Here is an 11,380-nt window from a genome sequence, read left to right as displayed (position 1 = left end):
AATATATAAATATACATTCGACTTGGTTAAATGGATATCATCCAAAGTCAAAATAGGGTTCGTTAAATGCCATTACTTAAATCATATCTACTGTTAATAATAGATATTACTTTTTTAAAGCAAATTTTAGAAATTTGAGTTTAAATTTATTTATTTTGACGACTAATTAACTATCGAATGAAGTTTTACCGTTCACCGGGACTTCGGATGACAGCTCCCCCATCATCAGGGTCACCAATTTCCTTGACCTTCCGGCACAGGCGTCAACCCCTATATATGACACTATGAGAGTTGGTACTTAATCTTTAATCAGCATATCAGAAGTCAAATAATGCTAATTTTGTATTGCCCAAAGAAATCGGATATCCATATTCACATGTCCCTTATAGTACCACAAAATGTTCAAGAAAATTATGGATCTTGTTATATATTCACCTGAAATTATTATTTCAATTATATATTATTATATGATCATATAGTAAAAAGAATGAATGCACGTTCCCCTGTTTTAGGGATCCCTTGTTTGTGGCAGTGATTTCTTTTGGCTTATTTTTTTGAGGATTGCATGTGGCTTATTTGACCTTCAATATTAATCCTAATTATATTTCAGGAAAATTAGATGTTACATCTATTTATTTATACTGACTGGATTTTAACTATAAATCTACACATAATGACACGCACCCATGTATTATATGTGTGCTAATGGTTAGTTATATAATCAATTATACAGTGCAAATCCACACGGCGGGTGTAAATATTTTAGATATCATTTGACCTAATTAAAATTATGCTTTAATCAATTAATCGAAGCACATGCTTATTAGCAAGAACGTTGAACCTTAATACATGCATGCCTTGATTTAATTTTCTTAATAACTACTAGAATGTTGATTTAACCCCTTAAACCCAGTAATTTTCAGTAATTAATAAGATGGATCGATTTGAAAAAAAAGTTGACAATTTCACCCCCTCCTTAATCCAGTAGTAATTCACTCCGTAAATCCGGTAATATAGTAAAGTATTGTGAACACAAACTTCTATTTAGGGTTTACGCAACACATGCACAAAAAACACAACAGTTTTTTTCAGTTGTAACATAATCAATTTGACTAATGGCACCCCATTTTAAGCCTATAAATACCCCTTAATTACCCATTAATTACAACACAAATCATACACTAATACAAAAAAAAAAAAGAAAATGGCTGCCAAAACAAATATCCAAATTTTCATCCTCATAATTACAATACAACTCTTCTACTATCCATCATCATCGCTCGCAGCGAACCCTACGTACAATGTTCAGTCGTTCGGAGCTAAATCCGGCGGAAGCTCCGACTGCACAAAGGCTTTTCTAAGTGCATGGGGGGCCGCATGTGCCGCCACGTCTCCGGCAACTATATACGTGCCACCTGGAAGGTACCTCCTCCGAAACGCATACTTCGGAGGTAAACTATGCAAAAATTCAGCCATAACTATACGTATAGACGGTACCCTAGTAGCTCCATCCGACTACAACGCACTTGCTAAAACCGAGAACTGGTTGACCTTCGAAAGGGTCGCCGGAGTTTCCATCTTCGGCGGAACCCTAGACGCACAAGGCACCAAATTGTGGGCTTGCAAGAACTCCGGCAAGAGCTGCCCTAAAGGAGCTACAGTATGAAACTAAAATATTTTCTTTAATTTTAACATTAATTATTTTCATATAATTTATTTTTAATTTATTTGTTTTTATTTTATATCGCAGTCGTTGGCGTTCTACAATTCGGAGAATATAGAGATAAATGGATTAGCCTCGTTGAACAGCCAGAAGTTTCATATTCTTGTCGACGGATGCAAAAGCGTGAAGATGATTAATATGAAAATCTCAGCTCCGGCGAACAGCCCAAACACCGACGGCATCCACATACAGCAGTCATCGGAAGTTACCGTTATGAACACTCACATCGGCACCGGAGACGACTGCATCTCCGTGGGCCCCGGATCTTCCAACTTGTGGATCGAAAACCTCGCCTGTGGGCCCGGCCACGGAATAAGGTACCGTCAACATACATACATACACATATATATGTATAATATAATGTATTAAATTTTTTTTATGTTTTTTTTTTGTATGGAAGTATTGGAAGTTTAGGGTGGGATTTGGAAGAAGCGGGAGTGCAAAACGTGACAGTTAAAACGGTTACATTCACCGGAACGGAAAACGGCGTGAGAGTGAAGACGTGGGCGAGGCCGAGCAACGGGTTCGTTAAAAACGTGCTTTTCCAGCATCTTGTTGTCGTTAACGTCGAAAACCCGATTATTATCGACCAAAATTACTGCCCCGACCACCAAAATTGTCCTACTCAGGTATATAAAAAAGTTAAAGTTAAAAACAACTAAAAAAAAAATAATATTAATACTAATTAACAGTAGTTGTTGTGGGATTATTGGTTTTGTTACTACAGGGGTCGGGGGTGAAGATAAGTGACGTGGCATATGAAGATATACATGGAACATCAGCTACACAAGTAGCAGTGAAATTTGACTGCAGTAAAAAGAACCCGTGCAGTGGAATTACGTTGGATGGGGTTAATTTAAGTTACAGAGATAAAGCAGCTACTGCTTCTTGTGCTAACGCTGCCGGGTCGGCTGCCGGTGTTGTCCGGCCGACCAGTTGCTTATAAAGGAATTAAATTAAAATAAAATAATATATATCCATATAAATATAAAAGTGTGAAAATTGAATATATAGGAAAATAAATATAATTAAAAGCATGTGGCTGATATTAATTAGGCATCTTGATTGATTAGATCTCAGCTGCCAAAGCCCGGCGTTACTCCTGCCGCATTTTATGTTTTGGGATGTTTTTATTAATATATATAGCGACTTTGGTTTGCAATGAATTAAAGTCGTGTTTGGTTGTTTAAAGCTATAATGTGACCTGAATTGTCAAATTATATTAGCATGGGCAAATTACCGCCACCGCCTGAAGTATGCTGAAATTACGAAAAAAACCCTCTTATATTTGGGTAATTATAAACTACCTCTCAACTATGTATTGTCTTATATGGGAATGTCCCACTCCCACCCTTGTGAATGAAATTCTTTTTTCGTAAAACAATACATAGTTAAGGAACATAAAAGATTTTTTTGTAATTTGAAGACTTGCCGTAATTTGGCCTATTAACATTGATAGTAATGGGTACCCATTTTTTTTTTTAAACCAAGCACTCCACTTTTAACTTTATTGAACTTTTAATTACTTCTTTCCAGTTTTCGCTTAAAAAGAGATATATTGATTAATATATGCAATTGGGGATAAATGTTAAGTTGAAATAATATATTCATGAAGTCAGTAATATATATAAAGTAGTTATTCACATGCAAATTCATGTACTAATGTGCTTTTGAATTTATAGTTGACTTGCAAGCAAGTATATAAGAAAATAAAAAATATAATAAATTAATTAATTAATGGCTCTTATAAGTTTGTAACATGCATAATTGCGGCTGCACCATTATCCAATGTCCTTTACAACATCATTGGCATGTTATCGATCAGCAGCACAAATATTTTTAATATTAATTACTCCATCTGTTCCACAATAACGGTCTCTTTTTTAAAATACTTTTGTTTCATATTATCTATCACTTTAGATTTCCAATACTGCATTAAATGCATTTTTCATGTTTTAACCTTATTAATGAAACTCTAGTCATTAATTTTCTCTTATAAATCATTAAATAATAAAAGTTGTTTTAGTCATTTTTATATGATTTTTCTAAAACCAAGATATATTTATTGAGTTTCTTAATCTTTGTAAAAATTGAAAAGAGACACTTATTTAGGAACGGAGGGAGTAACTGATATTAAATAATGAGTTCAAGTAATAATCAAGGTTATCTCGTACGTATATTATAATTAATGAACGAGCAAGATAACATTAATTAGCATGGTCTCATCCTAATATTATTGCAGTTGTTTATAAATGAGGATGACAATATAATTATGAGTAGCCAAGGCCGGTTCTGAGGGGAAGCGAAGTAGGCGGTCGCCTAGGGCCTCCGTAGTTTTTTTAAAAGTTTAGGGCCCCCAAATTTGTTCATACCCTTTATATATGAATATTTATTGAAAAAAGAATTATATTATATATATAATTATTGAGAAACTTAATTCATAAATATGTATAAATTAACAATTCTTACTTGTTTCTATAATTCTTCTAGTCAGGGGGCCCTAGTTATTAAATTTATAATGTATTAGTTATTTATTTTTATATATTTTCACCTGTTTTAGTGCTACTTCATGCAAATTATCCTTAAAAAATTCGGGGTACTGCCCCCGTAAACTTTAATCCCATTTCTAGCCTTGGCACTGACTATATACCTTACAAGATCAAGTTAACATAGAGTTTATTACTTTTCTTGAAAAAAAAAAGTTTTATTGTAGATTATAAAAGGGCCCTATTTTTTAGCCGTCTTTAAATCTCGCCTAGGGCCCCCAAAATTTTAGGAACGCCCCTGTGAGTAGCTATGCATTATTCAAATTTGGATTTTTTTTAATATATAAGTAAATATAAATATGGGCAGTGTTCAGGGGTCTTTTATTAATTTTTGCAAAAAATGTCACGGAGTATTTTGGTCTTTTTTCTCGGCTGGTGAACCGGAAAAATGGTTTGCTATTTTTTTATGACAGGGGAAATAAAACAGTTGCGACTTTCACCGGAATACTAAATGCAATAAGGGTACTCAATAGTGTTTAAATAATATTAATGCTAAAATAATGATAATTATTAATATGAGGAAATGTGTGTATGTATGTATGACATAGGATATGAAAAGCATGGAAGTAATATTAGGAATTAGGGTATTGATTAACTTGTAATTAAAGCAAGTTAAGGGCACGACAGGAAAGAATGGCACCACTAAAGGCATGTCGTTTCAGCTGTTTCCTGTTTACGTTCTTGTCGTTTCCATTCCTATTTTATGCCTTTTTTCCTTCCCTTTTTTTCTCCATTTTATATTGGAATAGTAATAATAATTACAGTTATTCCTGAGGTAAAGTTAAATTACGAAAAGAACGTTCATGTTTGGGTAATTACAACCATCTCAATATAATTATGAATTTTTTTGCACGTCCAATCTTATCGTGTCAAATTCAACCAAATCTTCTAAATTCCGTGGAATGTTCTCTAGTTGACGCAGAACGGAAGCACGGTAAAGAATTAATTTCTATGAATTAATCCTATAGAACAAAATAACATTCGGAATCCACCGAAAACTCTGGAATCCACCAGAAAAATAGAGAAAACTCTATGGATTTTATTAAATTTCGAAATTCTTCTCAAAATAAAGTCCTAAGGCAGCTATTTATACTAAAAAACTGAAAACCCTAATTAAACTAAGAAAATAATAAAAATTACCAAAAACGGCAAAAACGAGTTAGAGTCTGATTCTAGTAGATCTCGTAATTTTGGGAACAACCCAATTTACGGAATCCTAATCCGAATTTTCTATGATTTGATATTAATTTTCTAAAACTTACCTAAAATAGCAAAAACGAACTTTTGGGAGTCTAAACGACGTTAGATTGCTGAAATTTGACGTGATTCATGAGCTTTTCTCATGAGTTTTGTTCCTTGCGCCGTTTCACTTGAGATAGAGTTCGTTTAGTACTCAAATACAATTTGAGTTTTTCGAAAACCCTTACTTTGCCATAATTTCTTTCGATATTTCCACCAATGCCCATTAATAACTCTTCTCCGAATTAAATAGTTATTTTGCAAGTCGAATCCAATTTGATGTCCCTTATCACTAGTTTATATTCGTTTTGTGTAAAAATGCAGTTTAATTCTGATGCACCACAATCTAATGTTTACAAGCCAATTATAGACACATTTTATGATCATTTTGTTTCAAAATGTGAAGTTCGAATGTTGTAAAATGGAGAATATTCCACATAATTTACAAGATGCCACTAAATTTGTCACCGTAATGGTAAACATCTAAGAAGATTCATAGTTAAGGGAGATATAGTTAAGGGAGGTGATTGTAATTACCAATCATAAAAGTTTTTTTTTTTCCGTAATTTAACTTTATCTCAGGGTTAACCGTAATTTAAGCTATATCAGTGTCTACAAAACAAATTAAGTTCGAATATAACTCCTCTCAATGACTTGTACATTTTCAAACAAACAAATAAATAAATGCCAATTAATGTATATTTACTAGGTGGTGGAAAGCCATTCGACTTTAGAATTAGAAAAAAAAAAAAAAAAACATGAATGCTTGAAAGCATCAATTTTAATTGGTGTATTGAAATTATGTCCGAAGCAAAGTCTGTTTTTTCTGTTATATGGATGACCTAAACAAAGTTTCAATCTTGATGCCACCTCCTCATTTTCTTGCTCGGATTGCTTAATTGGTCGATCAAATAATACCTTTTTTTTTCTTTTCAATTTAATTTAATTTTTCTTTTTCATTTTTTATAATTAATTATTATTTTATTTTTTCCATTCCGATTTAATAAATTATAAATTAAACCCTCAACCCCACTTTTTGTTATTCGAATACCCACTATAAATAGGGTTTGTCTAGGGTGAGATACCCCATGTTCTAAACTTTTATGAGATATGCATTAATCACCATTAATTTTCTAAGATTAAATCTGGACCCTAGGAAAATAACATGGCTTATGTTCTAAAAATTGAAGTACATTACCATAATATCCTTCGACTATTTTTTTTATTAAATTAATATAAAATTGATTAACATTGAAATGTCTAATTTACCCCTACTATATTTTAATTAAATAATTAATTTAAATTCATTGTGACTGAGTTTTATTTGATAAATAATCGAAAAAAATGCTTTCATAAGAAATAGAACTTGTGACCTCTTAATACATTTATCACTCCTAACCATCCAAGCACATTAACTTATTATGAAATGTTTAACCATAATTGTATACATACTGTTACTAGAAATATTAATTGCAACATTCATTATTATTAAATGATATTAAATAAATTATTAACAAATTTAATAAAATAAAGTTTGAAAAATATAAAGAATTGCAGTTCAATACGCCAAACATCTATCATTAATTATATAATATTAGAAGTATTAATAAACTTCACCATTTAAAAATGTAAAGAATGCTCAATTAAATAAAAAAAAAGTGCATAACTTAATTCAAACTCACTTATGTTATTTAATCGATAGTGTGGCAAATCCAAATAAAAAATAAAATAATATGTTTCTTTAGAAGAAGAAAAAATTATAACTCATTCCAATTAGTAGTTTTCTTACTTTAAAATAAAATTATATACTACAAATACTATATTGTGAATTTTCTTTTAATATTTAATTTAATCAACTAGTAAGATTTGAATCGATGAAGTACAAACCCTTTCAATTAGTAAACATTATTCAAATATTTGATCTAATCGGTTGCTTAACTATTGACATAACATGTTACAAAATTGATTTAACTATTTATAAGTAATGTCTAATATCTTTTTAATTCAATTTTGTCATAAAAAATAATAAATTTAATTCCTAACACATGTAAGAACCTAATCGTAAATCATAATATTTTATCAAAGCGTAATATTTGAACCAATTAAGCTCAAGTCCTTTCAATTCGTAAACATTATTCAAATATTTGAATCGATTCATTAGCGCGCTCAACTATTGACAAGAACGTCTTAATCAAATTAACTATTATTAATTAAAATGTAATACATTTTTAATTCAATTTTATCATAAAAAAATAATTCCTAAATTACGCAAGAATCAAATCATAAGATTAATTAAAGCGTATGATTTGAATCAATTAAGCGCAAATCCTTTTAATTTGTAAATATTATTCAAAAATTTGAATCGATTAAGTTCAACCACTGACAACAACGTATTAATCGAGTTAACTATTTATAATTAAAGTATACTATCCTTTTAATTCAATTTTAACAAAAAAATAATAATTTAATTCGTAAAATCGTAAGAATCAGATCGTAAATCGTAAGATTTAATCTAACCATGAACCGATTAAATCTTACGATTTTTACCAATTAAATTTTATTATTTTTTATGATAAAATTCAATAAAAAAAGTTACTAAACTTTAACTATACAAGATTGATTAATACGCTATTGTAAATTATTGAGTTTAACCGATTCAAATATTTGAATATTGTCTACGAATTGAAATGAGTTGAGCTTAATCGATCAAATCTTTGAATATTGTTTTTGAATTGAAAACACATGAGTTTAATTGATTCAAATATTACGATTTAATAAAATCTTACAATTTACGATTCAATTCAAACTTCAAATTCTTTCGAAATTAATTTTTAAATTACACAAGTTGAACAACATTTCCTTAGATTTTTAAATTATATTATATAAAGATTTGTTAGTATGGGATATTTTTAATATATAATAATAATAATAATAATTATATGAGAATTAATAATTTATTTAACATTATTTATATAAGTTTTATAACCATTATAAATTGTAGCTTTGTGATATATATTCATATTGTTAGTTTATTGTCAATTATGTGTTGTGTCTTAATGGTAAGTATTCTGTATGTTTTCAGATGGTCACAAGTTTGAATTCAGGTTGATGCAATTTTGGATGGGTGGTTTAATGATTTTTACGAATAATGATATAATTGACGTTATAAATTTTAATTCAGCAATAAATATATATTTAAAATTGCATTAAAATAGAGAGGGTAAAATTGACATTTCATTACTAATTTATAATTGCAGATTTTTTGAAAATATTAATTATACGAAGGGTATTTACGACAATACGTAAATGAGGAAAAATTGGATTTTTTGGCAGGGACACGTGGCGCAATATAAAGGGGGTATCTCATAAAAGTTTAGAACATGGGATCTCACCCTAGAAAGACCCCTATAAATAACCCTCCAAAACTTCCTCAATTAATCATTCATCACTACCAAAAACCTCTCAAATTATTCTTACAATGCAAATGGGAAACCTAACTGCATTCATTCTTTTCCTATATTTTTTCTCTCTCCACCAATCATTGGCCGCCGCCGCCGCAACCACGTACAATGTCTTGGACTTGGGAGCAAAGCCCGACGGCGCAACAGACTCCACCGCCGCCCTGTCCAGAGCATGGTCAGCAGCTTGCGCATCCAACAAACCCACCACTATCTACGTGCCACGTGGCAGATTCCTGCTCAGGAACGTGCACTTCAGAGGTCCCTGCAGGAACAAGGCCATCACCGTGAGAATCGACGGAACCCTCGTAGCTCCGGCGAACTTCAACGCCATCGGCAAATCCGGCAACTGGCTGCTCTTCGAGGGGGCCGACGGGGTCTCGGTCCGTGGCGGAACCCTGGATGCGCAGGGCCCCGCCTTGTGGGAGTGCAAGAAATCTCGCGGGAAAGATTGTCCTAGTGGCGCCACGGTAGTAATTCTTAAACGTCACGTGTGTTGTTTTTACTGTGTGTGTGTGTGTGTGTGTTTTGTCTGGTCTTGAATTTTTTATTTTATTTAAAATCGTGGTGCAAATTAAATTAAAAGAGCTCGAATTAAAGCTTGGAAATTCCATGGGGTTTGTCACGTGCGATGTTTAGTATAGGAATTAGGAAATTAACTGCTACAGTTATTATTAAATAATAACTGATTTCCAGGTTAGTGAGGAAGTGGAGGGTAACGGTTACTTAAATTCTTATACCATGTTCTTTTTTTTTTTGTTTTAATTCTTAATTAATTTAAAAAAAAATAGCAATTTAATTAGCAATTTAATTACTGAATTTAAGGTTACTTACTTCTTAGACATAATTACTGTACAATTTAATTATATATTAGTAGTTTTTTTTATATAATTTTGATTAGTATAATTAATGCGCAGACATTAGGTATGACGAAGTCGAAGAATATGGAAATAATCGGACTGACGTCGTTAAACAGCCAAATGTTCCACATTGTGATAAACGGATGCGAAAACGTGAAACTGCAAGGGGTTAGGGTTTCGGCGTCGGGAAATAGTCCCAACACCGACGGAATTCACGTCCAGCTATCAACGGGCGTCACAATTTTGAGTACCAAAATAAGTACGGGAGACGATTGCGTCTCGATAGGCCCAGGCACTAAGAATCTGTGGATCGAAAACGTGACTTGTGGGCCCGGTCACGGGATAAGGTATATATTAAAATTTTGTTGTTCACTATATAATCGATCGTAATTTGCTGATTCTCGACGAAAATTACAAATTTTTTTTTTAATTTTTTATTTGTGGATGAAGTATTGGAAGCCTGGGAAAAGACTTTGAAGAAGCAGGTGTGGAAAATGTGACAGTTAGAAGTGTAAATTTCAAGAACACACAAAATGGGCTAAGGATAAAAACATGGGGGAGACCAAGCAAAGGTTTTGTACGTGGTGTTGTTTTCCAGCATGCACTTATGACCAATGTGCAGAACCCTATTGTCATTGACCAAAATTACTGCCCTAATAACAATAACTGCCCCGGGCAGGTTGGTTCTAATTTTCTTAATTAGTTGATTCATCTTTTTTTTTTCTTTTAATTATTTAGTATTTTCAAGATGTTTTTTAGTTAATATATTGGTTGGTTGGTGTTATTACAGGTGTCGGGAGTGAAGATTAGTGACGTTAGTTACGAAGATATTCAAGGCACGTCAGCAACAGAAGTTGCGGTGAAATTCGATTGTAGCAAGGCGAATCCATGCGAGAGAATAAGGCTTGAAAATGTGAAACTAAGTTACAAAAACCGAAGAGCCGAGGCTTCGTGCTCGAATGCTGCTGGCTCGGTTTCCGGTCTGATCGAACCCACCAGCTGTTTGTATTAATGAGCTGATTATTACAACTTGTAAGAGAAGTTAATTAATTAATTAATTAGTACTAGGAATTGAATTTATAAGTTTTCTTGCATGAGAGCCTGTGGTGGTTTAATTGCCAGTTTTCTTAAACTGGTTTCGCCTGGCCTTGCACACACTACAAAAATATTAATTAACAGAACCAATAATTTGTAATACTTTCACTAGTATATATACACTTTGATTCAATGCAAATTTTATTTTAATTTAATTTTTTTTTAAAATGGATTTGATAACTAACGAAAAATGCTCGCGAAAAATTTATCGGAAAAATCGTGATTTGCGATCCACAAATTAAAGCACAATATACAATTAGCGTTGTCGGTTCCATGCAGTACTGATCGATCGTGTTATAAGGTAATAAGCAGATCGTGTTTCGGGTTTCTTAATTTTTGAATTATCATGAATTATATTCTATTTATCTGCACATGATGCCTCTGCTTATTACCAATACTTAATTCATTTTAGAGTTTAGAGCTTCATTCTTGCCACTTTCTGCCTACACTTGGATTCTT

General features: G+C 32.0%; 2 protein-coding genes across 2 annotated transcripts; both read left to right on the top strand.

The window, feature by feature from the left end:
• The first annotated feature begins 1,183 nt into the window (after positions 1-1,183).
• LOC105959484 (polygalacturonase-like) lies at positions 1,184-2,775 on the top strand. The gene is made up of 4 exons (XM_012983593.2): positions 1,184-1,660; positions 1,751-2,040; positions 2,124-2,352; positions 2,451-2,775. The coding sequence occupies exons 1-4, from the start codon at positions 1,205-1,207 to the stop codon at positions 2,667-2,669; spliced, it is 1,194 nt and encodes a 397-aa protein (XP_012839047.2). The 5' UTR covers positions 1,184-1,204; the 3' UTR covers positions 2,670-2,775.
• Positions 2,776-8,943: 6,168 nt separating this feature from the next.
• Positions 8,944-11,108, top strand: LOC105958934 (polygalacturonase). Its single transcript, XM_012982934.2, has 4 exons — positions 8,944-9,436; positions 9,884-10,173; positions 10,277-10,505; positions 10,617-11,108. Exons 1-4 carry the CDS (start codon positions 8,987-8,989, stop codon positions 10,836-10,838), a joined length of 1,191 nt encoding a protein of 396 aa, XP_012838388.2. The 5' UTR covers positions 8,944-8,986; the 3' UTR covers positions 10,839-11,108.
• The last annotated feature ends 272 nt before the right edge of the window (positions 11,109-11,380 follow it).

This window comes from Erythranthe guttata, chromosome 14 (genome assembly GCF_056151865.1).
Source record: "Erythranthe guttata isolate IM_541 chromosome 14, IM_541, whole genome shotgun sequence".
In the NCBI taxonomy this organism is placed as follows: Eukaryota; Viridiplantae; Streptophyta; class Magnoliopsida; order Lamiales; family Phrymaceae; genus Erythranthe; species Erythranthe guttata.
This window is presented reverse-complemented; position numbering and strand designations above follow the sequence as displayed.

Bases quoted from the DNA above. Each gene is read 5' to 3' on its own strand.
- LOC105958934 (XM_012982934.2), top strand. From the start codon at position 8,987: ATGCAAATGGGAAACCTAACTGCATTCATTCTTTTCCTATATTTTTTC. The intron at 10,174-10,276 runs GTATATATTAAA...TTGTGGATGAAG, and splicing joins GGGCCCGGTCACGGGATAAG to TATTGGAAGCCTGGGAAAAG. The intron at 10,506-10,616 runs GTTGGTTCTAAT...GTGTTATTACAG, and splicing joins ACAATAACTGCCCCGGGCAG to GTGTCGGGAGTGAAGATTAG.
- LOC105959484 (XM_012983593.2), top strand. From the start codon at position 1,205: ATGGCTGCCAAAACAAATATCCAAATTTTCATCCTCATAATTACAATA. The intron at 1,661-1,750 runs GTATGAAACTAA...TTTATATCGCAG, and splicing joins GCTGCCCTAAAGGAGCTACA to TCGTTGGCGTTCTACAATTC. The intron at 2,041-2,123 runs GTACCGTCAACA...TTTGTATGGAAG, and splicing joins GGGCCCGGCCACGGAATAAG to TATTGGAAGTTTAGGGTGGG.